The sequence below is a fragment of the Falco punctatus genome, assembly GCF_963210335.1.
Source record: "Falco punctatus genome assembly, chromosome: 2".
Lineage (NCBI taxonomy): Eukaryota > Metazoa > Chordata > Aves > Falconiformes > Falconidae > Falco > Falco punctatus.
The window spans coordinates 28126216-28154198 of record NC_137581.1 but is presented as its reverse complement, the minus strand read 5'-3'; the positions used below and the strand labels follow the sequence as shown (position 1 = coordinate 28154198).

At 39.3% G+C, this 27983-nt stretch overlaps 1 protein-coding gene across 2 annotated transcripts; it reads right to left on the bottom strand.

The window, feature by feature from the left end:
- Positions 1 to 552: 552 nt before the first annotated feature.
- UFM1 (ubiquitin fold modifier 1) lies at positions 553 to 14044 on the bottom strand. Of its 2 annotated transcripts, XM_080376604.1 has the most exons (6): positions 11884 to 12597; positions 11729 to 11785; positions 11290 to 11347; positions 5980 to 6019; positions 5522 to 5554; positions 553 to 1902 (listed from the first exon to the last, which is right to left on the bottom strand). In XM_080376604.1, exons 1-6 carry the CDS (start codon positions 12450 to 12452, stop codon positions 1835 to 1837), a joined length of 825 nt encoding a protein of 274 aa, XP_080232730.1. In that variant the 5' UTR covers positions 12453 to 12597; the 3' UTR covers positions 553 to 1834. The 2 variants fall into 2 exon arrangements, with proteins under 2 accessions (XP_080232730.1, XP_080232731.1); XM_080376605.1 differs by lacking the exon at positions 11729 to 11785 and having other exon boundaries at positions 11884 to 14044.
- Between the last annotated feature and the right edge of the window lie 13939 nt (positions 14045 to 27983).

The window sequence follows — 27983 nt, the reverse complement described above, 5'->3', positions numbered from 1 at the left end:
AAGCACTACAAAAACCAATTGTTGTTACAAATAAACAAATACTTTGCATGTTACGTGATCTATTTGTAATGCAGTATGTCAAACAATGTATGCTGTGTTATTACCTAAGTAACAGTGTATGAAATGTTGGCCACCATCTAAAATTATTTTTCTATAACCTTCTCCATTACACAAACATCAGAGCATCGTAGTTTCAAGATATATTTAGCCACGATGGCCTTTCAAAAACAATACTGCAGCTTTAGACAGGAGAAGAAAAAAAAAAAAGGCTCCTGTTTGATATATTTCTTTATCAGGTGGTTTTTCAGGTATTCATTCAAGAGATTTGCTGATAAAAATTACAAGCAATTCATTTGACTCCTTCTAATTATATTGTGCCATTAGATTAATAAAAACTATACACTCTGCCCTTTAAGGGCAGTGTTCTGTAGAATTCTGCATAGTAAGAATCTTTTGGCTTGAAAAGAATCTGAAAGCATGTTGATTGGAAAGTTAAAGAGCAGAGTCTTTAATTATTGCCAAAATCTAATTAAGAAGATGAGAGGAACAAAGTTTGCACTTTTTCATGTAATTGTTTATTAAAAGAAAAGAAAATCCAGAATTTTTTTTAGAGTTGGAAAATGTTTATAGTCAAATATCACTTTCAGAAGAGTTTTCCTCTATATGATCAACATCCACCCACTCAGAAGGGCATTCTGTACTTCTGCACTGACGCATCTGAACATCTTTCTAGAGCAGAATTATTGCACAGGACAGTTGTATTTGTGACAATACTCATTTAACCAAGCACTACATTGCCCATTGTTCTTTCTGTTAAACTCAGTACGACAGAAAAAAATGCAACAGGGTTAAGATTTTGCCAGATACATTAAATCACAAAGTAGAAAAAAAAAGCAGCAATTTCTCTAATTAAATTACACAACTGATAGTTTACCCCTGGCAATTTATAAACAAGAAACATATAATCTGAACACAAACATTTCAGTGAATTCTACGCTGTTTCCCATGTAACATGCAGTAACACAATAAGGCTTTTGGAAAGAAACAGTATTAGTTTACTGAAAAAGGAATGACGTATTTGAACAGTACCTACAGACTCCCAAATAACGCTGCAATCTTTCTCAGCTGTTGACACTTCACATGAGGAGATAAAGTCTCATAAATTCATTCTCTACAACTGCCTTTAACTTCCCAATAGGTCAAACATAGTTTTAACATAGTTTTAACATATAGAAACCTGTTTTCTCCTTTATCTAAAATACTTGCAACAATTAAATCTTACAATTACTTTGGAACATTTGGCAGTTATTTACCTATGTGAGTAATAAACCCCTGAAATTTCCCTTGTATTTGAGCTTAATACTTGAACCATGTGAAAACCGTTCCTCTTCACATGGAAGTAAATTTAGATAAAAAACAAAGGAAAAAAAAAAGTTTTAGCTCTCAGTAGGAACAATTTCATTATAGGAAAATCATAACGTAGTTCCACAAAGGAGGCTCAACAATATCCAATATTTTAAATATCGATTGATCATGGCTGTGTGGTCACCCTTGTGGTGTCAGTAACACCTATACAGAGAAGTCCATCTTTCGTTCAGGCACATAACATGCAATCAGCCCATTCTTCTACTAGTCAGGGAAGAATTGGTGCACGAGTTAAAATATATTAAGAATAGAATGAATCTTTTATCTCTGTTTAAAAAAAATCAAATCCTGGGAAGTCACTTTTGCTAACTTTGAAAAAGGCCAATTAATTAGTTGCATTTCAGAGTTCCAAAATAAATAGACCTTTGCTGCATGGCAATGTCACTTATTCCAAAGCTTTCACGAGATGTTAAGAACTTCCAACTCGATCTCTGGGAATAATCCGTAGATCCGAACCGTGCTTTAGAAATACATTTCCTAAACAAACGAACAAACCAGAATGTGTTACCAACTAATAAAATGAAGTGTTACCTAAACAAGCATACACATTTAAAGGACAATGTTAGGTCAAGATTTAACATCTTTGTATTAATTCCTCTAATATACCGGAAATACGTTTTTTTATGCTTCCAAGGAATTTCATCTTATCCCTCTTACTTTTAAATAAAAACACTAGACCCAAAGTCATCTAGTAAGACTTGCAAACTATATGGGCTTTTAACTTTGCAGTTCCATACTTGAACGTCTGGTTTCACTTACACGTCATAATAATTTCAAGGCCAGGAAATAAAGTTTTAGTTCTCCATAATTACTTTTTTTATCTTGCGGTCATTCATGCACAGACTCATTTTTACTTCTCTCTGGTTCAGTACTTATCTGCTTCTAACTTCAGAACCGCAACCGTACTTTTCTTTTAGGAAGGCTCTTCACAGGTCCAAGCATAGGTCAGTCTAATTTTATCTTATCACAAAGTCTTGACCTTCCTATTTACTACTGCATAGTCTTAATCATGACAGCCTTTTCAAGAGGACATAGTATGAAAATCCTGTTTCTAATACTTAGATGTCTAGAATATTTTCTGCATGTATTCAGGATTGTCATTCAGGTTGCTATTTTCTTCTATTAGCTATAACATCTGAAAATGAAATCACATTGCTCGAAGTGATGCATTATTTAATTACTATATGGAACTTTTTTTAAAATTCATACTGCTTTTGCATGAAAAGGACTATATGTAATTCTACAGTATCAGGTTTCAATAATATCTACCTATTATACATCTTTGCACTGACTTGTAAAAGCAGAATAATTTTATTTCTCTCCCAAGCACCCCATTTCAGGGATGCAGAGTGCTCTTATAAAAAAAAAAAAGACTAAGATATTTAACATTTGTTCAAATTATTAGCATACTGGAACAAAGCTACCCTTTTTTAAACTTCACATTTCTGGCACATGGATCAGGATTGAAACTGTTCTGCTTACTCAACATAACGAGTATTAGAAAGTCAGTTCAAAAGAATGTGGTATTAGAAGACATTGTTTTTAGGGATCTGCCAACACCACACACTAAAGAGATCTATAAAAACTGCTGAACATAAATCTGTCACAGCAGCGAAGCAGAAAACTAAGCTTACTCATCTAGATGAAAAGTATCCATTGCAATGGCCATCATAAAACTCCAAAATTTTATAACATGCCACAACCGTATCTCATGTAGACAGCAGTTCACCCCACCTTTCAGTCGGTTTCCATCATTGATATCACAGAGGTTTTATTAAAGTTATGGCATATTATTCCCCAAACTATCGAGGACTTAAAATTTAAATCAAGACAGGAATTAAGTGCTAAACCCAGTTTTTTCAGTTTTCATTTCCCCTTCTCCATGGAATCATGTAGGGAGAATGAGAGAAAGTCAATACTTGAGTACTTTTATTCAGAAAGGTGAAGAAATAGTGGAACAGTACAAACCCTCTGAAATATCCAAGGATTACTAAGATTTTATTCCTAATTCACCTTATTTTGGGAAGTTTTTGAACTGTTCAATCTAGAGGAACTTTAGTATATGCTGGGGGGGGCAGAGAGTAGAAGGGAAAAAAAAAATACATCTTACTCCTCCAGGTTTCTGAGGTACCAATTAAAAAGGCTGAACATAAGTTTATATCTAAATTGTGTATGTTTCCCTGTAAAGTGAGAAAGGATCTTGGTCTGGGTGTTGGGTTTGGTGGTTTAGTGTAGGTTGGATTTTGGTTGTTTTGGTGCCATATGAGATGCTGTCACGTTACTACTGAAAAATTCCTCAACATTTATAAGAACTTAGGAGAGGTAACATGCATAGCTGCAAGGATCTTTTCACTGGTGCCCAGTGACAGGATAAGGGACAGTGGGCACAAACTGCAACACAAGAAGTTCCTTCTGAATACGAGGAAGAACTTCTTTGCTTTGAGGGTGACAGAGCACTGGAGCAGGTGCTCAGAGAGGTGTGGAGTCTCCTTCTCTGGAGACATCTGAAACCCACCTGGACACGAGACTGTGCAAGCTGCTCTAGGAGAACCTGCTTTAGCAGGGGGTTGGACTAGACAATCTCCAGAGGTCCCTTCCAACCCTGACCATTCTGGGATTCTGTGACACCTTAACTTAGGCAACTGACTCTACTCATGTTGCCCAAGTATTCTTGAGTGGTCATGTGCAAACGTGGCTTTACATGAGGGTGATGATCTAGTAGCTAAACTAAACCACTATTTTTATTATATATTTTTAATAATACTTGGTCAATGGATCATGATGAGAACTGCACCAGCTGAGGAGTCCGCCTGAGGCAGTACACCTGTCAAACCATAATCCAGGTGTCCTAAGACAAGTCCAGGAAGGACAGAAACTTCAAGTGGAGCAGGAAGCCGAACGCTCACTTGATTTTAATTTTCAAATTTTGTTGATGCAATCACAGACCTCAGAAATGGGTCACTACACTTAAATGGTTCCTTTTACAGCTCCAAGAAGATCCCCAAACTAACGTCAAGCAAGTGCTCTTCTAACCATAAGTTACTACTATTCACTATAGTTAAGTATGCTGATAATACTTTGCTTTCTTATTGTCTCTTTAGATCTGAAAAAAAATATGGTGTGGTATCTTCAATAATGACTGGCACACAGAAGGCAAAAGTGAGTGAGATCTGGCAGAGATTTCATGCAAAAACCAGAGAAGCAGCAAGTCTCCATCAATTGTTCATCATGTTTGCAAGCAGGACTAAAATTAGATTCAGAGTTTTCACGGGATGACTGGGTTCTACAAGCACCAAAGCCATTTTTGTTATTTCTTAGTAGAAAGTTACGAACATTTCTTCCCTAAGAAGATACTCCACTGTTAACTCATCTCAAATGGGTTGAGATTAAATTACTGTAATTATTTCTTGTATAGTACAGCTTTCAAGAACAAGTCCACAGAAGCCTGCTTCCAGACAACAAATCGTTATTAGTACAATTCACCATCTGTACGATGTTTCCATGTGTTTCAGGAGGTGATGGGGAAAAGCTTTACATTTTTCTGTGACAGAGATAAACTTCTGTCTCATAACAAGCCTTCACAGTTAAAATCAGAGATTTCTCACATGGAACCCCTTGGTGAGAACAGGGGGGCTGTCAGCAAGAAGATCCCCTCTTCTTGAAAACACGTTTTCCAAAGCACGTACAGTTCTTGCTCTAAACCTGAGTATTATTTTTTTTAAATATACCCCAGGAGAAGTGCCACTAAAATAGCAACTACTACTGAACAAGGTATAGTGGGGGAAAAATACAGCTATTACTTGTTATTTCATGTAATACAGTATTGCTTTTTCAAACTGCACACTAAATAACTAAGCTCTAAAGATCAGAAGTGCCTTATTTTTTCACAGACCTAAGTAAACAAAATGCTGAACAACAGTTCTGTGGATTTAACCTTCTACACACTACACTGACTGTAGTTGAAAACTACCAGGTAATGCTTCTCCCATTTAAGAAATAAAAACTTAAAATATAAATCAAACCTGAGTGCTCTGCAATAGTTTAAAAGAAAAATAACTGAGGTTTTTAATACTGGGCTCCATAAATAATAACTTACCCGCAGTCTGCGCAGGGTTTATTCCTATACCATCTAGAAAAAAAAAAATTAAAAAGGAGAGGAAAAAAAAGAGGGGAAGACAAAATAGGTATATTACAATTTACTATATTAAACCTACAGCTTAAAAAATATAATATACCAACAAGATATAGTTATTACATCAGGTCTTCATGCAGCTATTTCCTACAACCAAAACCAGTCTTTTCAAAGAAGCTAACAAGAAACATTCAGCACAGAAAATCCAACGTATATATTTGGACAAAATCAAATTAATTATATTAGTGGTTTAATACCTTCATCCCATGCACAAACAATTTAAATACTGCTGCAATATTATCAAATTCAGTCTGAAGTCTTAAGAGGTTGTGAAAGAAAAGACACTTCAGCTTTTATAAATACCCCTTCACTCAAACAACAATAAAAATCCCGTTTTACAAAAATATAAACTATATTCTTACCATTTGTTATAATGGCACTCGTTGCTGCAGGAACTTTGAACTAAATGGAATGAGTAGGACAAAATAACAAGAGAGACATAGTTAAAGCAGAAAATATATCGGGAATATTCAAAGCAATTAAAATTTTAGCTGGTTCAGGTACAGGAAATTGAGAAGATTCCCCTCCGATTTACAGATATAGCAAAATGAAGATTTAAAGTGAAAGTTGATTAGACACCTCAATAGAGAATGCAAAATTTGCAGTACTGAACAACTAATTAAATCCAATTATTACTCATTGGATAAAATATAAAAGTTAAGCATCTGCACAGTTAAGAAACAACAGCTCTTGTGATACTACATAAAGGAATACCTAAAACATATAAGGAAATGAACTCTAAGAAGCATAACTGTTATGTCTAACAGGAATTAAACAAGAATTGACTTGAGCTAATCTTGGTTAATTTTGACCAATTCCCTAGTTTTCTTTCTGGTTCTGTTGGGTTCTCCAACTGCAATGCTCGAAGAGATGAGTTCACTCCAGGACTTGCTTACAAAAGGAAGCTCTAACAGCACTGCATCAGACCTGGCTCCCTCCTCAGATTTCTGACACCAAAGCCTAAGCAGGCTTTGTACCCTCAGTCACTACCACATGTCTCTGCAGTACCCCACCTCCACGTGCATCATATGAGATCAGTTTTATAATATGAAAAGCCCCGCTCAGGTAGGATTGCATTACATACAGGCTTCAAACTGTTTCAGAAGATCTGAACTGAAATGGGGAAGCCAAAAATTATCATTTGTCAGGACTAGAGGAAGTCAGGCAGGGCCAGAGAAAAATCCTGCACTATGTAATGTGGTTGGACCACAGAGGACAGAAAGGGTGAGGTGGGCACAAGTCAATCAGTGCTACTTGGTGTGAGGACCAAAGGTTGCTCCTCAGGCTTCATTTACTTAGACAATGAACAACCCCTAAGGTAAAAGGCTGGTGTTTCAGCAACAAGCAAGCATCAACAAAACCTCCTCACAAAGCACTTCCTCCTCCTCTATATATTGCTTAAGAAAAAGGGTGGCTAACTAGGAAAGCTAACACCGAGCGCTTCCCTGGAAGAACTGTGGAACTCTCCCATCTGCTAAACAAGTCACTTCAGCCATGCCCTTCAATGGCATTCCTTAGTTGTGCTTTCCCTGTTTTCCAATTGCTCAGCTTAAGATTCCCAGGTTTGATTTGCAGAAACACTATGCATTAACAGCAACTGCTAAAACTCAAAAAACCCATGTTTGAACACAGTACTTAATCATCAATATACTGAAACCTTGGCTCTTTTTATCTCCAGACATACAAAATTGGCAGAACTTTTTTAACCTTATTCTCTCATAGCTTTTTATCCATAGGAGGTAAATCACGTCACCTCCTCATCTTGCAGCACGACATGAAAACATTAATTTCTGGAAAAGGTAGGTTAGATACCAGTGTCATTACAGAAAGGCCATGAGGAAAGTAACAATTTGTTTTGAGAGCAAGATTTGAATAGTAAAGTTGATAAAATAGGAGCTACATATTTTACTGCAAGAATGTAAAAAATAATCTTCCATCTCCTAACAGCTAATGTATACACATATCACATGCTGAAGAAAGCAAGCCTTCTTTCTCAAGTTCACGGATTTCGGGAATCTTCACTTAGCAGTCTAAGGAGAAATCTTTTAACAGGTTTGGGTTTTGTGTTGGGATTATTTTTTATTTTTTATTTGCATAATAGCAGAAAATGAATTTATAAGGTTGGAACAATGGGACTGTCAATCATATGAAGTTCTGCCTCCTGGAATGAGCATCTCAAATTTGAAAATTAAAAAAAACACATAAAAACTTGAACAAGCAAGAAATATATGTTTAACTTAGTATTACATTACTTTTCGACAAGCAGCTAAGTGATACCACAGATCTTTCCTAAATCACCTGGAAAAACCCAAAAAACATAACTTCTAGAATTTTGAGTGCCTCTTCTCATTTCTTCTGTGTCTCTTCTGATATACAACAATGCATGAAATGGAAGGATCATTTAGAGGAGGATGGGTGTCTTCACTCATTTTGTGTCATTTTGCTTTTCAGTAAAGAATCTATCTGATGCTGATATACTAGGTACACGAGAATTGTGTGGCAATCAGTCAGCAAAGCACTAGTTAAGATTCTCATTCTCTTACTGCTTCATATTGTATTGTGTTAGAAAGGAATAAAACACTTTGTTCTCTTAGCCCAAAATACTGGCCCAAACAGCAATAGTTGTCAGCTATATACTCAGCACATGAAAATCATCACAAGTTAATACAGAAAGGGAAACCACCGCTGGAAATAATTACACATAATTCAGTGCAGTATGGTTCACTATTTAAATCAAAAATTCTTCCTGTGGCTGTTAAGCATACGTTTCCAATGCTGAAAATACACCAGCTTTCCTTGACGCAAAGTCAAATGGATACTCAAGCAGCAAAGTTCTGTATTCATTAGATAATCCCTGGTTTGCTTTGGAATCAAGTTAGGTAACATCCAGCCCCAAACTCACACACTTTAAAGTAAGGGATTATTTGCTTTAAAAACATTATAAATTGATAACTGAGGCTACTACACAACTTATTTTCTCCACTGCTAGGAAATACATTTGTCAATATCTACATTCAAACTATAAGATGACAATCTCACTTTTTACAATGATGACAAAAATCCTCTATAGTAATAAGCTCATCTACTTTTTGCACAATGAATAACAAATAAGTGCATTAAACCATAATGTTTTAGTACCAATCTATCAAGAGTAACACTAGAAACGAAGAACAGTTTCAAAAATATACATGAAAGAATAAAATTTAACTTTATTTAATGGAAATGGATGAGTAATTTAGTAATAAAAATTCCACAAATATAAGAGGTTTTTTTCTAAGTATTGTGCATAGGTATACCTGAGATATGTACCAAGCAGCTCCAACAGATTAAAGAAAAAAAAACCAATAGATACCACACATTGCAAATCACAATACTGTCATAATAAATTGTGACAAATGTGGAAAGAATTATAAATCGATAAAAACTAACAGCAGTGTTTCTAATACTCTACATATTAATTTACATTTTTTATATATAGCCTGTAAGACAAACATAGAAATAAAAACTAAACCAAGGGTTAGATTTGCATTATCCAAATCACCACTGCTAAATGTATACACTGGGAAGAACTGCGACTGCTACAAACAATGGAGACTTCCTGAGATGTCCCCATTTAATGATCCAGTTTGTTTTCTTACTTCCAGCTCAGCCAATCATGAATTATGTACAATGTACAACTTTCACATGTTATGGAATATGCTAGAGATGAAAAAAAAAAGTTATGTATTTCAGTTATTTCCAAGGGGGGGGGGGGGGGGGGGGGGAAGAAAAAAAAAAAAAAGCATACTTGTGCAAGGAAAGTAATTCAGAAAACTTTACTTGGAAAAACCGTAAACTTTTCACAAGCACCCTGACTGAAACTTGATAGATAAAAGATGACCATTCTACATCATAGCTACAGTTCAACTCATTCCAGGGGAATTCTAGTTATGACTTGGCGAGCTTTAAGACTCTGAAAAACGACTCAGTAGAAACTTGCTAAGGCTAAACAGCCGAACCTTAAATCCTTCTCTGCCCCAAGAGCTTTAATCACTGACAGGATAATGAACTTCCCCTGGAGACTAACTAACAACTTTGTCCAAAACCCAGGGCTACAGTTTCATCTTTCCCTTGTATATTTCATAAGGTACTGTAAAACCAATATCCGAATCACAACACACAACATAAATTAAACTATGCAGTTCAAGGAACAAAACACATTTGTGTAAGACAAAATTTTTTCTCTCATTCTTTTCAATGCCAGTTCACAAAGGATCAAGGAGATTCATTCATGGAGAAGGGTCTGGTCTCATTGAAATGTAAAAAGCTTCAGTGCTGATCCAGAGTGGTCTGTGGTCAAACAGCAAAACTCCCTTGGATACTCCCAGTGGCAACTCACATACACTAAAATAATGGCTTGCTAAACCTGAACATGTAAGTAATTAATTATTCTCTAAATCCATTTCACAGAGGACCTTACCACCAGCGATCACGGTTCCACAAGTAGGTAAAGTTAACATGTTTGATAGCAACCCTTCCCACCAGAAGTGGCCCCTCACTCTTGGTGTCTCCAACTACTCGGTCCCACTCTAACCTTTCGTGGTCCCTCATACTAGCCTATTAAGACTTTTTCAGTCTAGGTGTCTACATAATGGGTTGCGTGGGCACAGTTGCCTTAGTTCAGATTAAAAATAGCCAGGGAAAAAAAACCGTAAAAAAAGTAATTAAATCAGCAAATGTCTTTAACAGCGCTTATCATTCTGTGTATTGTTCTGTTCAAGTAAAGGTACAAACAATTCACAACCTCCCCCCAAAAAACTGTGCTTCCGCTAAGAACTTCTGTCATAGGTGCTGTAACACTAACAACCAAAGGAGACTCAAGACATGGAGTCCATTATCCTTCCTAACAATTCCATGCTTGCCAAGTTTTCCTGAAGAGACAGAAGGGGAATTGCAAGAACAGACTCTCAGCTGAATCGGTTTGCTGATTAGATGAAAAAAGACATCATGCTTTTGAGCACTTTATTTTACTGTTTACACCCAGATGAACATCTCTCAATCTTTGTATGCTTAATTTGAAACAAACAGGATGCACCTCTTCAAATGCATTGTACAGGCAATTCAGGCACCCAATGGTTTTGGATTCCATGTGAAAAACTAAACACACAGCAGCCAAAGAACACATTACCAATGCCTTATTCACTTAAGTTTGTTTTCTCAACCCAGCCCGTATGTCTAATTTCAACACCTTCTCTAATCAAAGACAGTGTCTTCCAAACTTCAGGGATTACTGGAACTGAATATGAGAACAGTTTAAAACTTCCTGAATAATTCTAAATTTTTTCTAGATATTTTATGTAATTTAAAGTATTAAGTATTCAATACTGGCACCTTTTAATTATGTCCACTGTCACAAATTCTTACATTACTGATATTTAATGGTTTAATTGAATTGCAAAGAAGAACGGGAAGTGTGTCAATATCTGCTGTTGATGTGTAAATTGTGCAAGAATTGCTAATTTTAGGATTCTGAAAGTTTTGGCAGGCCCCACTGACACTGGTAAAGCCTGTGTTTGTGTGTCTAATGAGAGCATTCTCTGCATTGAATTAACCATTACATTTTAGAATTTAAAAGTTTTTGTTTTCAGGAATGTTGAAAAAGTTGAAAAACAGTATCATCTGTTTTTACTTACTTCTTCTGCAGCAAACTTCAAGACAGCTGTGAAAGGGGTACTTTCAGGCACACTTAACCTGAAATTACAATTTAAGCATATACATGACTGCCAAGACAAACGGAAAGGCAACTTTATTTGCTATTAAACCAATTAAAACTTCACTTTTACCAACGGTAACCCTCTTGCCAAAAGCGTGCGTGTATTATTTAAGGTCTAGATCAAAACCTAAGTCAGACCGGGCAGCAGAAAAACGTAGAAGAGCCCTGACAGGGGAATTAACAACAGAAACCCGCCTTTCGTTCCACAAGGAACGGCAGAAACGGCCTTTCCCACCGGCGCGGAGACCCTGGCAGCGTGCCCGTGGGAAGCCACCCGGCCCAGGAGCCCGGCGCTGGCCCCGCGGCCGCCCCGCCCGACACGGCCGCCCCGCCGGGCCCCGGCCCGCCGCACCACTCACACTTTGTAGGGCAGCCGCGGGTCCGAGGTCAGCGTCACTTTAAAGGTTACCTTCGACCTGGGGAGAGCGAGGGGAAGGCACCGGGTTAGGGCTGGGGAGGAGTGGGGCCGGGGGCAGGAGCAGGGAGGGGGCCGTAGGGCCGCTCGCTCACTCACATGATGCCGCCGAGCGCCGCGCCGCTCCCCGCCGACACGTCACCCGGCGCCCGAGGGGCCTTCGCGGCCCCTTCCGCCTCCTGCGCTGCCCGCCGCGCGCCTGCCCGCCGCGCCGCGCCAGCCCTGCCCGGCCGGCCGCCGCGGGGGAGCCAGCGGGGTGCTCTGCCCTGGCGCCCGGCTACTGCGGCGAGGGCAGGCGCTGAGGGGCGGGCGAGGCGCGCTGCGGGGCGGCGGGCAGCATTTCTGATGAGGCAGCGGCTCCGGCTGTTCCGCGGCCGCCGTAGGACCCGGCTCCTGGGAGCCCCGCGGTTCCGCGGGCGTCGTGGGGCCGTGTCGGGGCGGGCGCGGAGGGGGAGGGGGAGCGGGCCGGGCGGCACGGAGGGCGCGGCGGCGGGACCTGCGGGCACCTGCGCGCCTCGCACCGGGCCCGGGGCCGTTAAACTGACGGAGCCGCCGCGTTTTGAACAGGCGCCAGCAGCGGACTGCTGGGGGTGGGGGTGTGGGGGTGTGTGTCTAAAAACAGGGGAACATACACGGGTAATGCACGGGGGTGCGAGTGGGTGGGCCATCGCTGGGTTTGGTTACCTGAGGTTTTGAGCCCCTCCCCTCAAACTGAAATGTTCTGCCAGTGCTTGCTGAAGTTATGCAAGGGATGAAGGATGCAAATACACACGATTCCCACTCCCTTAATACTCATCATCGTTGTCATCTTCCTTACGGGGAGCTAGCGGTGTAGAGGATACTGATGGATACTTCTAAGGCAGAAGAACAGTGGTTTCTGGTTCTGTTCATCTGTGACTACTGGCAAGCAAACTTCTTCTAAAGAGTAAATAAGGTTGCATGGAAACACAAAGTAATTTTGGTCTTTAAAGTTTCTTTACCTGTTAATACAGATGATGATAAGTTTCCAACTCTGGGTATGTCAGTATTACCATGGTAGAAAATATTTTGACAAAGACTGCTTTCATGTTTTCTGCAGTCTCTACTGTCCGCAGGAAGGACAGCTTTCGCTGTAGGCTGAGGTGCTAACACACACTGCTTGCCAGACTGGTCATGGCAAAGCATGTTGTGTTCACTTTAATTGGAGGTCTCATTAGGGTTAATGTGCCATACAAAAGGCAGTTGACACATTGGAGTCACTAACCTCTTACCTAAGGACTGGCTTAGTGCCCAGCCATGAAATTCAGTTTTTCATCCTGATGTTGCTCTTACTTGAACATAGACAAAACTGAAAAAACAATAAATCAGTAAAGAACAAGGAGAAGAAATTCACTAGCAGCTTCTGCAACAGCATTAATATTTCCTTATCTCCAGTGTTTATGTTACTGTGTCTGCCTTTCACAACTGTATCACACTGGTGGCTCATGCTCATTTTGTAAACAGCTAGTGATGTCATGTTTTTTTCATCCCCCTGCTTCTAAAAGGTCACACCTTAAGTTTGAAATAATTAATCGTAATCTCTTGAGTACGTAACCTTGGATTTTTGTGTGGCTGCATGTCATCATGTATTTATTCTTTCCGTCTTCAAAATCAGTTATTTTCGTATGGTGTTACGTCTTTAGTTTATACAACTGTCATGTGCAGCTTTCATTTATGCATTCATTGCTGTTTTCTGTGCTGTGGTTATAAATGCAGATGTGAAATAAAATTTTGACATAATTTTAGAACTTTTTTGCCTTGAAGTCCAAGGACTTCCCCCTCTGAGGAAAAAAGCACACCCAAATCTTCATGCTGTTGAAGCTGGACTGCTTTTAGTACCCAAATTACTTGGTGAAATCTGTTTTCAACATACTTCTGCTGTAATGCTGAGAATGGTCTAAATGCAGGCCTGGGTGGTCCTGTGTAGTAGTCACATGATCTCATCCTCTGCCAGGCAGAGGAACCAACACTTGTGACCAGGTAGAGAATCAGTTCAGGGAACTGATTTGGCAAAACCCCAAAATTTTCCGTTTAGATGGTTTTCATCTGATCCGCATCCTAAACCAGCAACAAAGGAGATGAGATTGGCAGTAATACCGCACTGCACCTTAGGTAAACTTAAGACGCTGTGGGCCTGTATCCTGAGCAGGCATCAAGAGTCTGGTGGTATCCTTATTTGATGGTAACGTCAGGGTGTGGTGGGTTGACCCTGGCTGGATACCAGGTGCCCACCAAAGCTGCTCTGTCACTCCCCTCCTCAGCTGCGCAGGGGAGAGAAAACACAATGAAAGGCTCGTGGGCAGAGAAAAGAACAGGGAGAGATCACTCACCAATTACTGTCATGTGCAAAACTAGACTTGAGGAAATGTTTAATTTATTACCGATCAAATCAGAGTAGGCTTATGAGAAATAAAAGTAAATCTTAAAAGCACCTTCCCCTACCCCTACCTTCTTCCCAGGCTTCACTGTACTCCTGATTTTCACTACCTCCTCCCTGCCAGCAGTGCAGGCGGACAGAGAGTGGGGGTTGCAGTCAGTTTATCAATCACACGCTGTTTCTGCTGCGCCTTCCTCCTCAGAGGAGAACTCCTCACACTCCTCCCCTGCCCCAGCGTGGGGTCCCTCCCACGGGAGACAGTCCTCCTCAAACTTCTCCAGCGTGGGTCCTTCCCACGGGCTGCAGTTCTCACACCCTGCCCCAGCCGGGTCCCCCCACGGGCGCCGTCCTTCAGGCACAGCCGGCTCCAGCCCGGGTCCCCCCGGGGTCCCCAGCCCCGCCAGCAAACCTGCCCCAGCCCGGGCTCCTCTCCCCGCGGGGCCACAGGCCCTGCCAGGAGCTGCTCCGGCGTGGGCTGCCCACGGGTCACAGCCTCCCTCGGGCACCCACCTGCTCCGGCGTGGGGCCTCCAGGGGCTGCCGGTGGGGATCTGCTCCTCCGTGGGCCTCCCCGGGCTGAGGGGGACAGCCTGCCTCAGCGTGGGCTTCACCGCGGGCTGGGGGGAACCTCTGCTCCGGGCCTGGAGCCCCCTGCCCCTCCTGCGCTGCCGTGGTGGCTGCGGGGATGGGCCTCTCCTGCGTTCTCGCTCTTCTCTGGCTGAAGTTGTTGGGGTTTTTCCCCCTTTTCCTAAATACACTATCCCAGAGGTGCTACCACCATCGCTGGTGGGCTCGGCCTTGGCCAGCGGTGGGTCCCTCTGGGAGCCGGCTGGCACTGGCTCTGTGGGACACAGGGGAAGCTTCTAGCAGCTTCTCATAGAAGCCACCCCTGTAGCCCCCCCCCAGCTACCAAAAGCTTCCCATGCAAACCCAATACACAGGGTCAGGATCTTTGAATGTAGATTAAGGAATCCGACTGATTTCATAAAAATGAGACCTCTCCAGTGCTGGAAATGTATGATTTTACTATGCTGTCTAAACCTTATTGGAAAGCTAGCAGGGTTGATTATTTTTCCTGAGAATTTACAATGAATAAAGGAAGGAGAATATGCATGATTTTTCTCTTTCACCTGGGAGAGTTAATAAGACTTGGTGTCCCATTTGCAAACAAGCCAGGGAGGGATTAGAGGTGATTGCATCTCACTAATGGGTTCATACACAGCAACGTTCTCCTCAGCTCCAGAAATACTGGTCTGTTCCCAACAAAGTCTTCCCTCCTTTCCCTGCAAGTGAAACCAGAGAAAAAACTGGTGTTCTTCATTCCATTTGTTTTCCCTACAGCTGTTGCTTACCCACAGTTAAATATGTTGTGTGATAGTAATGAGACATAGCTTTGGCTTTTCTAGCTGTGTAGATGACAAATGGAATGACATTTTCAGCAATTAAAACAATTGGGATCTCTGGCAATTTGTAAACACATCAGTGCAACAGAAAGCTTTTAAGTCAGGAAAATGTAAACAAAAAACCCAAGCCAGAAAATAACAAAAAATTATATCCCTTTGGATGCTAAGATGTGACTGATGTGAATTAAAGCACCTCTGACAATACTTCAGGGAAATTTTAGTTGCAAATAACGTTGCTATTAATCCTATGTAGCGTGCCTGCATCACATAGGGAGCCACCTAGCTGGACCTAGTTTATTTTCATTGAGGGTGAAATAAAAAGAAAAATAAGAAAGGAAATGGAATTCAGAAAATAAAATAAATAATAAAAAAATAAATTACCTTACCAAGATCTATTGATCAGCATTTAACTACCCAAGCAAGATGAGCACTTTTCATAGCAAAGGGTAAAGTTTTTCTAGAAGGTGCAGCTATTTCTTGAAATAAGATGGAACATGTAAAATTACAGGGGGGTGGAGGGGGTGTGTTTGTTTCTTGAGTATTTGTGTCCTATATGGAAGCATTGCCTTACTAGACACTTGTAGTGTGAATAGTTTCCTAATAAACATTTTCTGAGTTGCCATAATTAATTACAATTGTTTTACTTACATGCAACATGGGGGAAAAAAGCTCTTTGATAGTATTTTCTACCCACAACTTAGGGTACAAATGTGCTGGAGAGCTGTGTTTAAAACAATGTTATTTAGCCTGTTTTTTTCTTCCTGCTTTATTTCCAACTATCCCTTGTTGCAGCGTCTGTTAGATAAATATATTGGTGAGCATTCAGTTAGAGCAGCCCTGTGATACAGAACTGGTAATCACAATTGCCTACTCATCCAGCAACAAGTAAATGTGACCACAGCTTAGAGCCTGGCCATAAAGCTAAGCTGCAGCGTTTGTAGTTTTGAAAGATTTCTGCTTTGCGTCTGAAGCATACAGTGTGTCTTAAAATCTTTTAACCTTTGCAGGTATTTCTAACATTTATGAGTGCATGTGCCATTTGAAGAACACTAATTTTTATGCTACAAAACAAGTGCCCATGTGGAGGAAGATTACCATACAAGCATTCATGCTAAGAACTCTATGGAAGTATCAAATCTGGAAATATAGGAAATGCAGTCAAATATATCCCACCTGCAAAACTTGCTTTTAGCTTTGTCAATTTTGGACTGAATAAGGAACATCTAACTTCCAAGAACCTTTGCTGAAAAAGCATTGAATTAAGCCTTTTAGCAGATACCCAGAAAATTAGATCTTGGCATTCAGCAAACTTTTCTTCTGTGCTCAGAAACAATTAATTAAATGAGTGAGCACTGCCAGGCAGTGTGTTACAGGAGGGAGAGAGGGAGGCAAAAAAACCACACAACCACTTCCATACCGGGCACATGGGTAGCCGTGTGATTCCTTCTGCTTGTACCAAGCACGTGGGTAGCCGTATGATTCCTTCTACTTGTCCTGAGGCTGTGGTTTCACCACATGGATCGAGCAGTGCTAACCCCTATGAAAAAGGAGAAGTCCTGGGTTTCCCTCTACTTCTACCTCACTCTCTGTTCCTGGCCTCCTGCCTGCTTGCTGCTCCTTGCTCGGGCTTTGTTGCTTAGTGGATCCACCTGTGAGTCAATTCAAATCAGCAGAAGACATGGACTTTCCCCTCCTGGCTCAGAGCATCGAGTCAGCTTGAGGAAAGGTCTGAGCTGACACAGCAGAGAAGGTCAAGGAGATCTTCCTTTTTTGTTGTAGGGAAAGATATGATAAGGCTTCCTGTTGATACCATTTCCTATAGTCAGAGGGCTGGGGTCCTCCTCTGGTGGGTACATCCCCCTAACTCTCCTTTGGCTCAGCATGGTGGTGTGTCTCTTGGCTCTCCCTCTGATCCAAGTCAAGCTTATAAGTGGTAAGCCTGTGACTCTTCGCAGCAGCAGAGGCACCTCGGCTGGAGGGTCCTGCTATGGTGGCAGGAGTGAGCTGCCTTTCTCAGATTGTCTGCTCCTGCTTGCTCCGGTGGGACCTGTCTGTAGGAAATTGAGCCCTCCAGAAAGGAAGCAATAGCACTGCATGATCTCTAGGTTGATTTTGTGGCAGAACCTGAAAATCTGACTTTGTGCACCTTTCTTTGCTAAAATTTCTGTACCCCAAGGCTATGAGATGCAGCATTAGGCTAGATTGACTGGGTTGTCCTGACTTTTTACTCCCCTACACTTACAGATTCTATGTTTTCTTCTATTATTATTTTTTTTTTAACAGAAACGTTGGTGTAACGTGCAATATAAATTTAGCTTGTTTAAACTAGCCTGTTGGTACCTACCAGTGAGAAAACTTTAACCTCCTTTAAACAAGGCGCTTCCATCTTCATGAGCCGGCAGCCCATGGGAGACAAAAGTAGTTTCCTATCGCATACTGTGTCGCTAGGTTTAACTGTGAAATATATACATGCATACACAGGATTTTAAAAAAGCATTGCTAAGCCAAAGGTAGAGGAAGATTATAACACTTTAGGAATGCAATGCAAAGTTAATAATCAGACAAGTTAACAGACTTTCATAATCTTCCTTTAACAATAATTAAAAACCTATTATGGTTCTGTTGTGTCTCACATATTTTACAAAAATAATCTGTCAAAACGAGAAGATCACATATAAATTTCATATTAGTCATATAGAAATCATAATGCCAGGTCTCTAGACTTCAGAATTTTTGTTGTGTGTGTTAGATAGTACAGGTAACCATATAGCAAACCAAGTATTAGTCTTCTGAATCACCAGCACTAGATTTATTTGTCAACTGTAAATAGTGTTTCTTCTTCCACATGTGAAGGTTTGGTGTTTTTTTTTTCTTTTTTTTCCCCACAATTGCTTTGGAAAAGTTATTACTTGGAAATGAAAGGATAATAAGCATTTAGCAGGAAAAAGTGTGTGAAAGAACCAAAAATGGGTATTCTTTCTTCTTCTGCCATTTTTTTGTCATGGAATTTTATTTATTTAATAGGTGGATAACACCATTACATGTATGTACCTTGTCCTGTTTTGCAGAATTTATTTGAAATCACATTAACTCTGAATAATTTTTCAGGTGTCCCATTAATCCTAAAAATAATTTTATTTATATATCTTTTGTCATGATGAGAATTATGACATTTTTGTTAGTGATAGCAATGCTTATGTGATATTTGGTTTTTATATGCAGGAAATGTTTTTAAAGTAATTTCCATAAGACTTGTATCCATCATAATTATGTTTTAATTGGGCTCTAAGAAACAAAATTCCATCTTTTTATTTGAGACTGTCGAATAAACTGTAGTTCTTCAAATCTGGAGGGCTCCCATCCCTCTGGTGAGGACTCGGAACACATTTTTGGGGATGTTATGGATATAAAGCAAGCAAGCGTGTCCAGATCTACAGATTTAACCTTTTCTTATAATTGTGAACTGTATCAAAATCCTTTTTGCTTGTATAGGCAGCAAATACAGCGATCTTAGGGTTTTATAGAATATTTTGTTAACTATGCCTTGGTGCATTGTGGAAAGATTGTATTTTGTCAGCTGCTCACCAGTCTCAGAAAACCCGTGTACCTTTATTACCAGTCTGCTGCAAACAGCGTATTCTGTGACCTGAGCATCCTGCTCTGAGATGCCTCAATACATGGTTTCATCTATTTCTGCAGATTCTTTTATCTGGTAGGCTTTCCTGTGTGCTGATTTCCTTGCATCCATCATCAGGCTGTGTAGTTCTATTGTCTATTTTTACTACCATTATGTGCTACAGTGGGTTAGCTTGCTACTGGAGATAAAAATCACCTTGTTCACAAGATGATTTGGAGCACTGAACAATATACTCAGACATATTGCAGACATTTGTAGTGAAACGTAAGAGTGTGCAGAGGCATAAATTCAGGCTAAGAACGTTTTCATTGTAGTATCTTTTTCCTCTGTAGAGCATAAATACAAATCCAAACAAGGTCTTTTTCAGTACTAACCAGGGTAGATTTCTTATGTTCTGTTTCACTTCATAAGCAGGTTGTGCTTTATGTGCAAAATTAAATTGTAACTAAGTCCATGAAAAGTAAATGAGAGACCAAAATTTCATCCTTTATGTGCAGCCATGATAAAAACCCCAGCAAGAGTCCTGATTCAACTGCTACTGCAATTTAATTATTCATAAAGTGCCTAGCCTATTAGATTTTTTTAACGAGGAATACTTTTTTTTAAAAAACGTTAAATAAATCAGGTTATTCTAATGACTTCACAGTTAACATTTAAGTAAAAAAAAAATAAAAAAAATGAAACTGCATATATTCTTGCTGAAGTGAAACAAGTAATTAAGCCAAATTTTGTTTCCGTTTTTGAATGTAAAGACTGGCAAACAGAAGGAGACTAAAGAAGAAATTAATTTCAGGTCCAGGAAGTTGTGATTCCAAGAGGCTTAGTACAAGATGTCAACTGTGATATCCCTCACAGTTCTCTAAACAAGGTCATCTTGTATATATTTTCTTTGTTAAGTCATTTGTTATGAAGATACCTCTCGTATTTTTCCTTGTCGTCTTTTTGTTCCCTTTGATGGCAAGCCCAGCAAAGAGTTTATGTAGTCTGCAAGTACTGCTGCAAGAGGACAGTTTTCACTGACATGGAGGTGAGGTTACACAGATCACTATTTAGTGTTTGAAGGGATTACAAGAGAGATTTACTGAGATGGCAGAAGGTAGTGCATCTCTGTGGAAATGAAAGAGAAGTGAAAACCTACATTGTGTTTGCCAAGTCTGGGCATTTAAATTGCTAAAGCTTTGTTTGGCAAAAAGATAAACATGACCTTTACTTTTTTTTTCATGTATAACAGGCCTTTCTAACCTGCTGTGGCTCAGGACAGCAGTCTTCAAATCTTGACTCTGTTTATAGGGCTTTGCCTTCTAATTTCTTTGGGTACAAAGCCAAGAATTTCTCTGCATGTCGTTTTCCTGTGGGCTTCTTAATGGATCCGAGGTTTAGCTGGAATGTTCCGACCTGCGAAATATGCCTCCTATTTCGGTGCTTGCAGTAGCACAATGCTGAAGATTTGTCTGAACGTTTAGGATGCTTTTGTGTTACACACAGTGAGAAACTTCTTGTTTCTGGACCGTTACCTATAAAGCAAAATTAATTCTAGTAAGTGCAAAATAATATTGGCACAAGTGATTTTTTAGCTTCAAAGTGTAACACTGTTAGAAATAATCAAGAAACAAGCAGGGAACAAAAGATGACCCTTAAATAGCAGATGAAGTCTCGATCTGTGTTGTATCAAATGAGTTTCTGAGTAATGTGCAATTCCTTTCAGTAACTTTTGGATTGCTTTCCATGGCAGCTTTTTTGGGTTTTGTTGTTGTTGTTTTTTGTTTGTTTTTTTTTTTTAATAGCAAGTTGGTTTTTTTATATAACATATTATCTCATTAGGGTATCTTTATGCCAGTTCCTAAATGCTACTGTTTAGCTAGACTTAGAAAATATATTAATACCTTTAAGTCTTCTGATTGTAATAAATTTTAACTACAGATCCAACACTACCATCAGAAGGGGGAGGGTTCAGCTGACCAAATGTTGGTGCCAGCATTCTGAATATCTATACCTAAGCCAGTTCCCTTGGGCACCCTTTATATTCAAAGCAAAGGGGGTACTTCTAGTGCAGTTTGTACCATTCTGAAGCAGATATCTGAAAAGATAAGCTCTTCCCTCAAAGTGCCTATTTCTTCCCAGACTGCCAATAGGGAGAGGCTAGGCTGACCAGCTTTCATATTGACATTTACTTTATATGAACAATAGGGTGAGGTGAGGTGAATACCACCCCGTGTTCATGCTCCTACAGTGTTCTGGAGCTTCATAATCCAGAGCCCTTGTTCCACTGTTCCTCTCATATAACTTTAGGCACCTGGTTGAATTCAACTCTATTTTGTTTGGTTCTGTCATTACAATACAGGGAGAGAGGTAACTTCAGGTTGTGGCCCACCCAATGTGTGAATTACTCTTTCAAGTTGTTCTGATTTTTGTAAGTCCAAATAGAAATTATTTCTGGGACCTTCTCTTTATACAGTGTCCTTAAAGTTGAACTACTACCAAGCATAATATTATATCAATCTTTAATAAAAAAAGATATATCTCAGTTATATAGATCAGTTAACAATCATGCTATGCATGAAAGTAAAATCAAAGTAAGATCTGAAAGAAGAAAGTGCAAATAGGATTTCAGTGGATAAATACAGTAGTGGTTACCATTCTCATGGAAGAGCAAAAGAATAACATTTCACATTCCAGGAGTGACACCAGTTGAGGCTAATATAGTGCCTTCACAGAAGAGGGCATCTTCTATTTATCAAAAACTTGCATAATTAAACGCTTAAGGTTTTCCTGCTATGAAAAGAGAAAAAACTAAAACAATTGTTTTAGTGATGATCTAAATATTCACTTAGATGTCTGTCCTTCATGCCCCCTATCCTGCAGTCCTCATCACTCATACTGGGATCAGTTGTCTCATCCTGTGGAGTCAGTTTGGGCTATTCTACCTCTAACTTCAACAGATAATTATCTTATATCTGAAACCCCATTGCACCTATTCCCTTCAGCAGTTGCTTTGGGAACACTCCCAAAGAGAAATCAGGATTATGGTTGTTAGAAGGGTGGAGTGATATACAGACAATATAAAGCAGAGTAGTTAAATGGTAGCATAGAACTGAATAAAAGAAATGACATGGAAAAAAGGCAAAAGGAAGATTGAATAAAATCTTTGGAGAAAAGCCATTGCAAAGTCACAGAATGGTTGAGGTGGGGAGGGACATCTGGAGGCCATCTGGTCCAACTGCCCTGCTCAAGCAGTGCCACCTAGAGCAGGTGGCCCAGGACCACGTGCACATGGCTTTTGAGTATCTGCAAGGATGGAGGCTCTACCACCTCCCTGGGCAACCTGTACCAGTGCTTGGTCACCTTAACAGTGAACAAGTATTTCCTGATATTCAGGAGGAACCTCCAGTGTTTTCAGTTTATGCTAATTGCTTCTTGTCCTAGTTCAATGCACTAATTCAAAGGAAATGAGCTGGACAGGAAAGTGATGAGAGAAAAAGAGAATATAAAGTAGATTGGAAAAGAATGGAGAAGATTTGTGGGTATCATCTGTCTACTGCTCGGATGAGCAGAGCCAAAATGATAAAACCACAAGGACTGTTAATGAAGCAGTCAGATAGTCGAAACAACATAGGATGGGAAAATGAAACAGGGAAGGAAGTATGAGATAACATCAAACACATTTTAACTTGCAAAATTGACTCAAAACTCGAATGATAGAGGAAAGAAAAATTCCCTGAATTTTACATTTTTTTCAGTCTCATTCTTGATTACATGTGTACTGTTTTCATTTGGACACCCTTTTATTGTTGTAGCCTGGCAAAAAACTTCTGGCACCATGCTACTGAGTATTTTTCTTCCTTTTCTGTATGAAATGAAAATTTTTTATCCTGTATAATTCCAGCAGTATTTACTTTTTCTCTTTGCTTTCCTGTTTCTTTTGATGATCCCTACCTTATTTGCACTCTGCATATTTTTCTTCTTAATTCTCTGCCTTCCCCATGCTATGCTGCTTGTACTCAATCATGTTGTTTGTGTTGCACACATTCCCAGTTCTTCACCAGTTCTCACCTTCCACCTGCTTTTCCTTAATATATAAGCTAAGAGATGGCTGCTACCAAAAAATTATGTAACTTTACATTCATAGTTACGTTAAAACATTTAAAATGTGCTGTCTGTTGTAGATATTAAGGTCCTGGATCTGGTTTGTTTTCCCATAGAGAGTAATCAGGGATATAGATTCAGTCAGTGTGTTCCAAATGAATGACCTGTATGGAGGAGCAAATGTAAATGTTGCATAAAAAAAAGGATTAGTGTCTTTCCTGTGTAATATACCACATTCAGCCTACTGTAAAACCAGCAGATTTCCCAACACAGATGTTCTACTCTAAAAAATCTAAAAATATCACATGGAAAAAAAAGAACCTATACATTACATAATAAAATATATCATATTAACAAGTTTCTGTATTTTTATATGATGCAAAATGGGGCATGTTGGTTTTGCAGGAACTTCAGAAACTAAAATAAAAAACTATTAATTATGACATCCAATCATAATACACAAATTATAACAGGAATCATATTCTTACAAAATTGAGCGTTTAGAAGTCAGTAGGTTCCAAAATCATAGTAGTATAAATAAAGTAACAACTAAAGACAAATCTACTCACAAATAAATTAAACTATTTTGTTAGATTTACTGCTCCTACTAGATCTGTACCATAGCTTTTAATCTATACTCTGTCTATCTATATCAGAAATAAAGTGATTATATTCAATAAAGCTATTGTGGAAAAACTTCTGTAAAGGAATAAATGTTATTAGTTCAAGGAAATACTGTCTAATCAAAAGTTCACGCAACTTGTCATTTTTATAGGAAACTATTATTTCAGATTATTTAGAGGATTTGGGAAATTTTTTGGGTATTTTAGTTTAGTTTTGATTAAAAGTATTAATGTTGAAAGGGAGAATGTCAGAGAGGTATTATTTAAGCTTAGGTTTCTGAAAAGTAAGTGAAGTCCATGCTCCAGATGCTCCAGATCCAGATTAGCCAAAAGCCCCAAGATCAGATAAGAGTGTATTTGCTCTCTTTTGCCTGTTGTTTTCTTGCACAGTTTGTACTGAATTAATGCATGGGGTAGAACATGGTGTTTTTTTCAGGTGAAGCTCCTATTGACTTCCTAGACAGGAGGAAGAGTGTGGAAAATAATGTACTTCTGAAGTAGAACTTCCCATGATTGTGTTTGTTCAGTGACTTGTCACCACATACAAAATGGTTCTGCTTGCTGTTGATATTTTGTCACACTAAACTAGTCTTTTTCACTTCAACTCTGTTTCAAAGCCCATGAAGGTATGTTTTATCAAACACTCTCTAAGCACCATGGAAGTGGATTTTCTAAGAAAACCAGTTGATTTCTTGGGTCAATTAATCTGTTAAAGCTGCGTGTATGGTTTTCAGAACATGAATGTTATAGGAAAGAGGTAATCTTGAGGTTTTCTAGCATGCTGAAGGTTTTTATATCATTACCTATGTTATTGTTTGTGGAATTGCAGAGGAATTCAGACTGGAAGGCACCTCTGGAGATGGTGTACTTTACCTCTCCTCCTCAAAGCAGGGTCACCTAGAGCTGGTTGCCCAGGACCTTGTCAGTTAGGTTTTGACTGTCTCCAAGGATGAAGACTCCAGAGCCTCTCTGGCCAACCTATGCCAGTGTTTGACTACCTTCACAGTAAAAAAGCTTTTTCTTACATTTAAATTGAATTTCTTGTATTTCAGTTTGTGCCCATTGCCTCTTGTCCTGTTACTGGGCACTGCTGAGGAGAGCCTGGCTTCATCTTCCAGCCTGAAATTCGAGCTTCTTGTCTCCATTGTTAAACATCTCCAAGGTATTATCCATTTATATCATTGCCTCTGTCAAGAATTAACAGAGTCCAGTTCTCTTTGACCTAATCCACTAGATTTGTCCCACATAAAGTACAACTGAAGAAATTAAAATCTCTCAGTTCAAAGGAACCGAGAGCTGTTTCTTTTATTTTAGAGAAAGCCTTTGATCTAATAAACTGAACTCTTTGAAGAAGTTTGCATAGGGCAAAAACTTCCAAGCATGAGTGGAATAGTTTTATTGCAAATGAACGAGTCATCATGGAAAAATGGCAACAGAGAGACCCACAGAGCCTGTTTTTGCCGCTGGTGTTAACACCACAAGGAACTAGCTAAGTAATAGCATAGCAATGTAATAGGAGTATTATCTGTACAAATATCACAATATATGTCACTGAGTCATAAACAATCTTTTCTAAAAATTAAGAAAATCTAGCAGATCTTACTTAGTAAAATGTAAGATTCATTGTGATAAATTCACGATGTTTCATGTAATAACAAAATACCGTAGAACATATTAGGCAGACTGCAATTACAGCTGAGTGGCAGAAGGGAGTAAAAGACTGGGGGATTAGAGTCAATAAGGAAGAAAACAAAATTGCCTGCACAGCAAAATGGGTTCTTTAGATTCTCTCTGGCTTCCTGGAGGCTACTGCAGTAGAGAACATAGACTAAGGGAGAGCAGCTTGAATGTGTGTGTGTTTCAGACAGACATATCTTAGCAACCGTGAATTTTAGGGGAGAAATATTAGACTGAATCAAAGGAACAGTGAGTTTTGAGTATTTAAAAGACTTTTTTTTATGACAGAAGATTTAAATCACTTGTTTCAAAAAGCTAGACCATAGCAAGAAAGTTTGTGAAGGGCTGAATCAATAATAATAATAATAATAAAAAGCGCATTTTGTTAAAACGCCATCTTCCAAAACATGGTGCTGAAGGCGGGATGAGCAAACCTGTTAACAGCTGAGGGAAACCATCAAAAGGCCTGTAGCAATAGGACAAGGGGTAATGGTTTTAGACTAAAAGAGGGTAGATTTAGATTAGAAGTTATGTGAAATTCTTTACTGTGAGGGTGGTGAGACACTAGAAGAGGTTGCCCTGTGGATACCCTGTCCTGGCAGTGCTCAAGGCCAGGCTGGATGGAGCTTTGAGCAACCTGGTCTGGTGGAAGGTGTCCCTGCCCATGGCAGGGGGGTTGGAAATAGATGGTCTTTAAGGTCCTTTGCAATCCAAACTATTCTACGATTTTATGAAAGTCATATTTCAAGGGACAGCAAATTTTCTCCCTTGCCTGTTAGTCCTGCTGTGTTGCTAGGACCTGGGAAGACACTTAGCCCCTCTGAGTATATTCTAGGGGGGATATTGGTTAAGTAACAGACACTAGAGTATTCTATCCCAGTGAAAGTGAAAATTTTTGAGGTAGCTAGATTTAAGAGTAAGATTAACAACTCCCAGAATGATTGTTATAAAATTGCTGTTTATAGTGCAATAAAGATTGAATATAAACATAGTCGTTTTATAATAGGAACTTGGTTTTGTTTTGTTGAAGATCATTACATTGGAAGTATTTTATTTGAAAAAAAAAAGAGCAGGGGAGTGATCAATCATACAGTTAGTGGCGGGAAAGCAGCCCTAATGTTCAAATAGCTGGGATTTCAGCAGACCTCTCTATAACAGCTCAGCACATTGAAAAATCCTGCTAGGTTCCCTGTAGTACTACAAATCATCGTCAGGAAGCTCACATGTATGTATATATAGGTCATCCTAGCATGCCAGGCTATGTTGCTGAATTTCATTGGAGAGTACAGCACTTGAAAATAATTTTGCTAACTCATATTTTTCCCCATTATAATTATTATCCATTTTTTATGGTCCTGTATGGAATCACCAACAGTGTCAATCCTTAGGTGATTTAATGTCCAGCTTTCCTGCTGCTATTAAACATGATAGTGGAATTTCTAATAGCAATTAATTACTTAGCATCTAACATAAGTGCAAGGAGAGTGTGCCTTAGTAAGCTATTTTTAGTGGCCAGTTCAATATCTACCCTATATATAGATACCCAGGCTCAAAACTTCTCAACTACATTTTATTTCTTTACGACAGATTGTGGAGAGAACAATGAGGGCAGCGGGATAAGACACTATCTACCATTTCTTATCCATCCAGGATTTGCTTTCTTGAACCTCATAAAGATACTGCCACCTCCCAGATTCCAGGATTGTCAGCAGATTTATTGAAACCATTCTGGTGTGCTGTTGTTGACAAACTTGCAATACTTTTCATAATGAAATGTATCTTTTAATGCTATAGAGTGGCTCTTTCAACTCTGTGTTTTTGCAAGGGGAGAATAATACTTCAGGGCAAATAATCTGGCAGATCTCACAAAGGAGGTCAGTGTCTGGATAGTGTTATATTTTAGAGGCTTTTCTTTTGAAATAGTTTTGCCCTTTTTCAGATCTGATCACAGGTCCCCAGTACATACAGCCCTTTGAAAAAGCTTGCATTTAGAAAGGAATTTGTCTGCAGCACGGTCAGGCTGTTTCTTCATTAGGTGGTTCTCTGAGAGGGATAAATCACTGAAAGCGGCTGCTCACTGAGAAGCATTTTAGTGATCAGTTTTAACCAGGTTTTGGAAGACAAATATAATGTTTGTCAATCTGTTTAAAGAGGTTCCCGGGGAGAAGTTTAGAATGTGTGTTTATGGGAATTTAGTTTCTGTTTTCACCAGGAAATGCTGTAAATGTGCTGGACACAAAGCCACAGATAATGAGAAATAAATAGGTACATTATACTTCAAACTATTAGGCTGAATGTTCCACATCACTTAGAAAATAATGATTTTATTTAATGGGCATATTACTGAAAATTCGTGAAGATTATTTGGTCCTACAGTTACTG

Excerpts from the sequence above, each read along its gene's own strand:
- UFM1 (XM_080376604.1), bottom strand. The coding sequence starts at position 12,452 with ATGGCCCACCCACTCGCACCCCCGTGCATTACCCGTGTATGTTCCCCT. Across the intron at positions 6,020-11,289 it reads TGAAGTTTGCTGCAGAAGAA|TTCAAAGTTCCTGCAGCAAC; the intron begins GTAAGTAAAAAC and ends CATTCCATTTAG. Across the intron at positions 5,555-5,979 it reads GAGTGCCATTATAACAAATG|ATGGTATAGGAATAAACCCT; the intron begins GTAAGAATATAG and ends TTTTTTTTCTAG.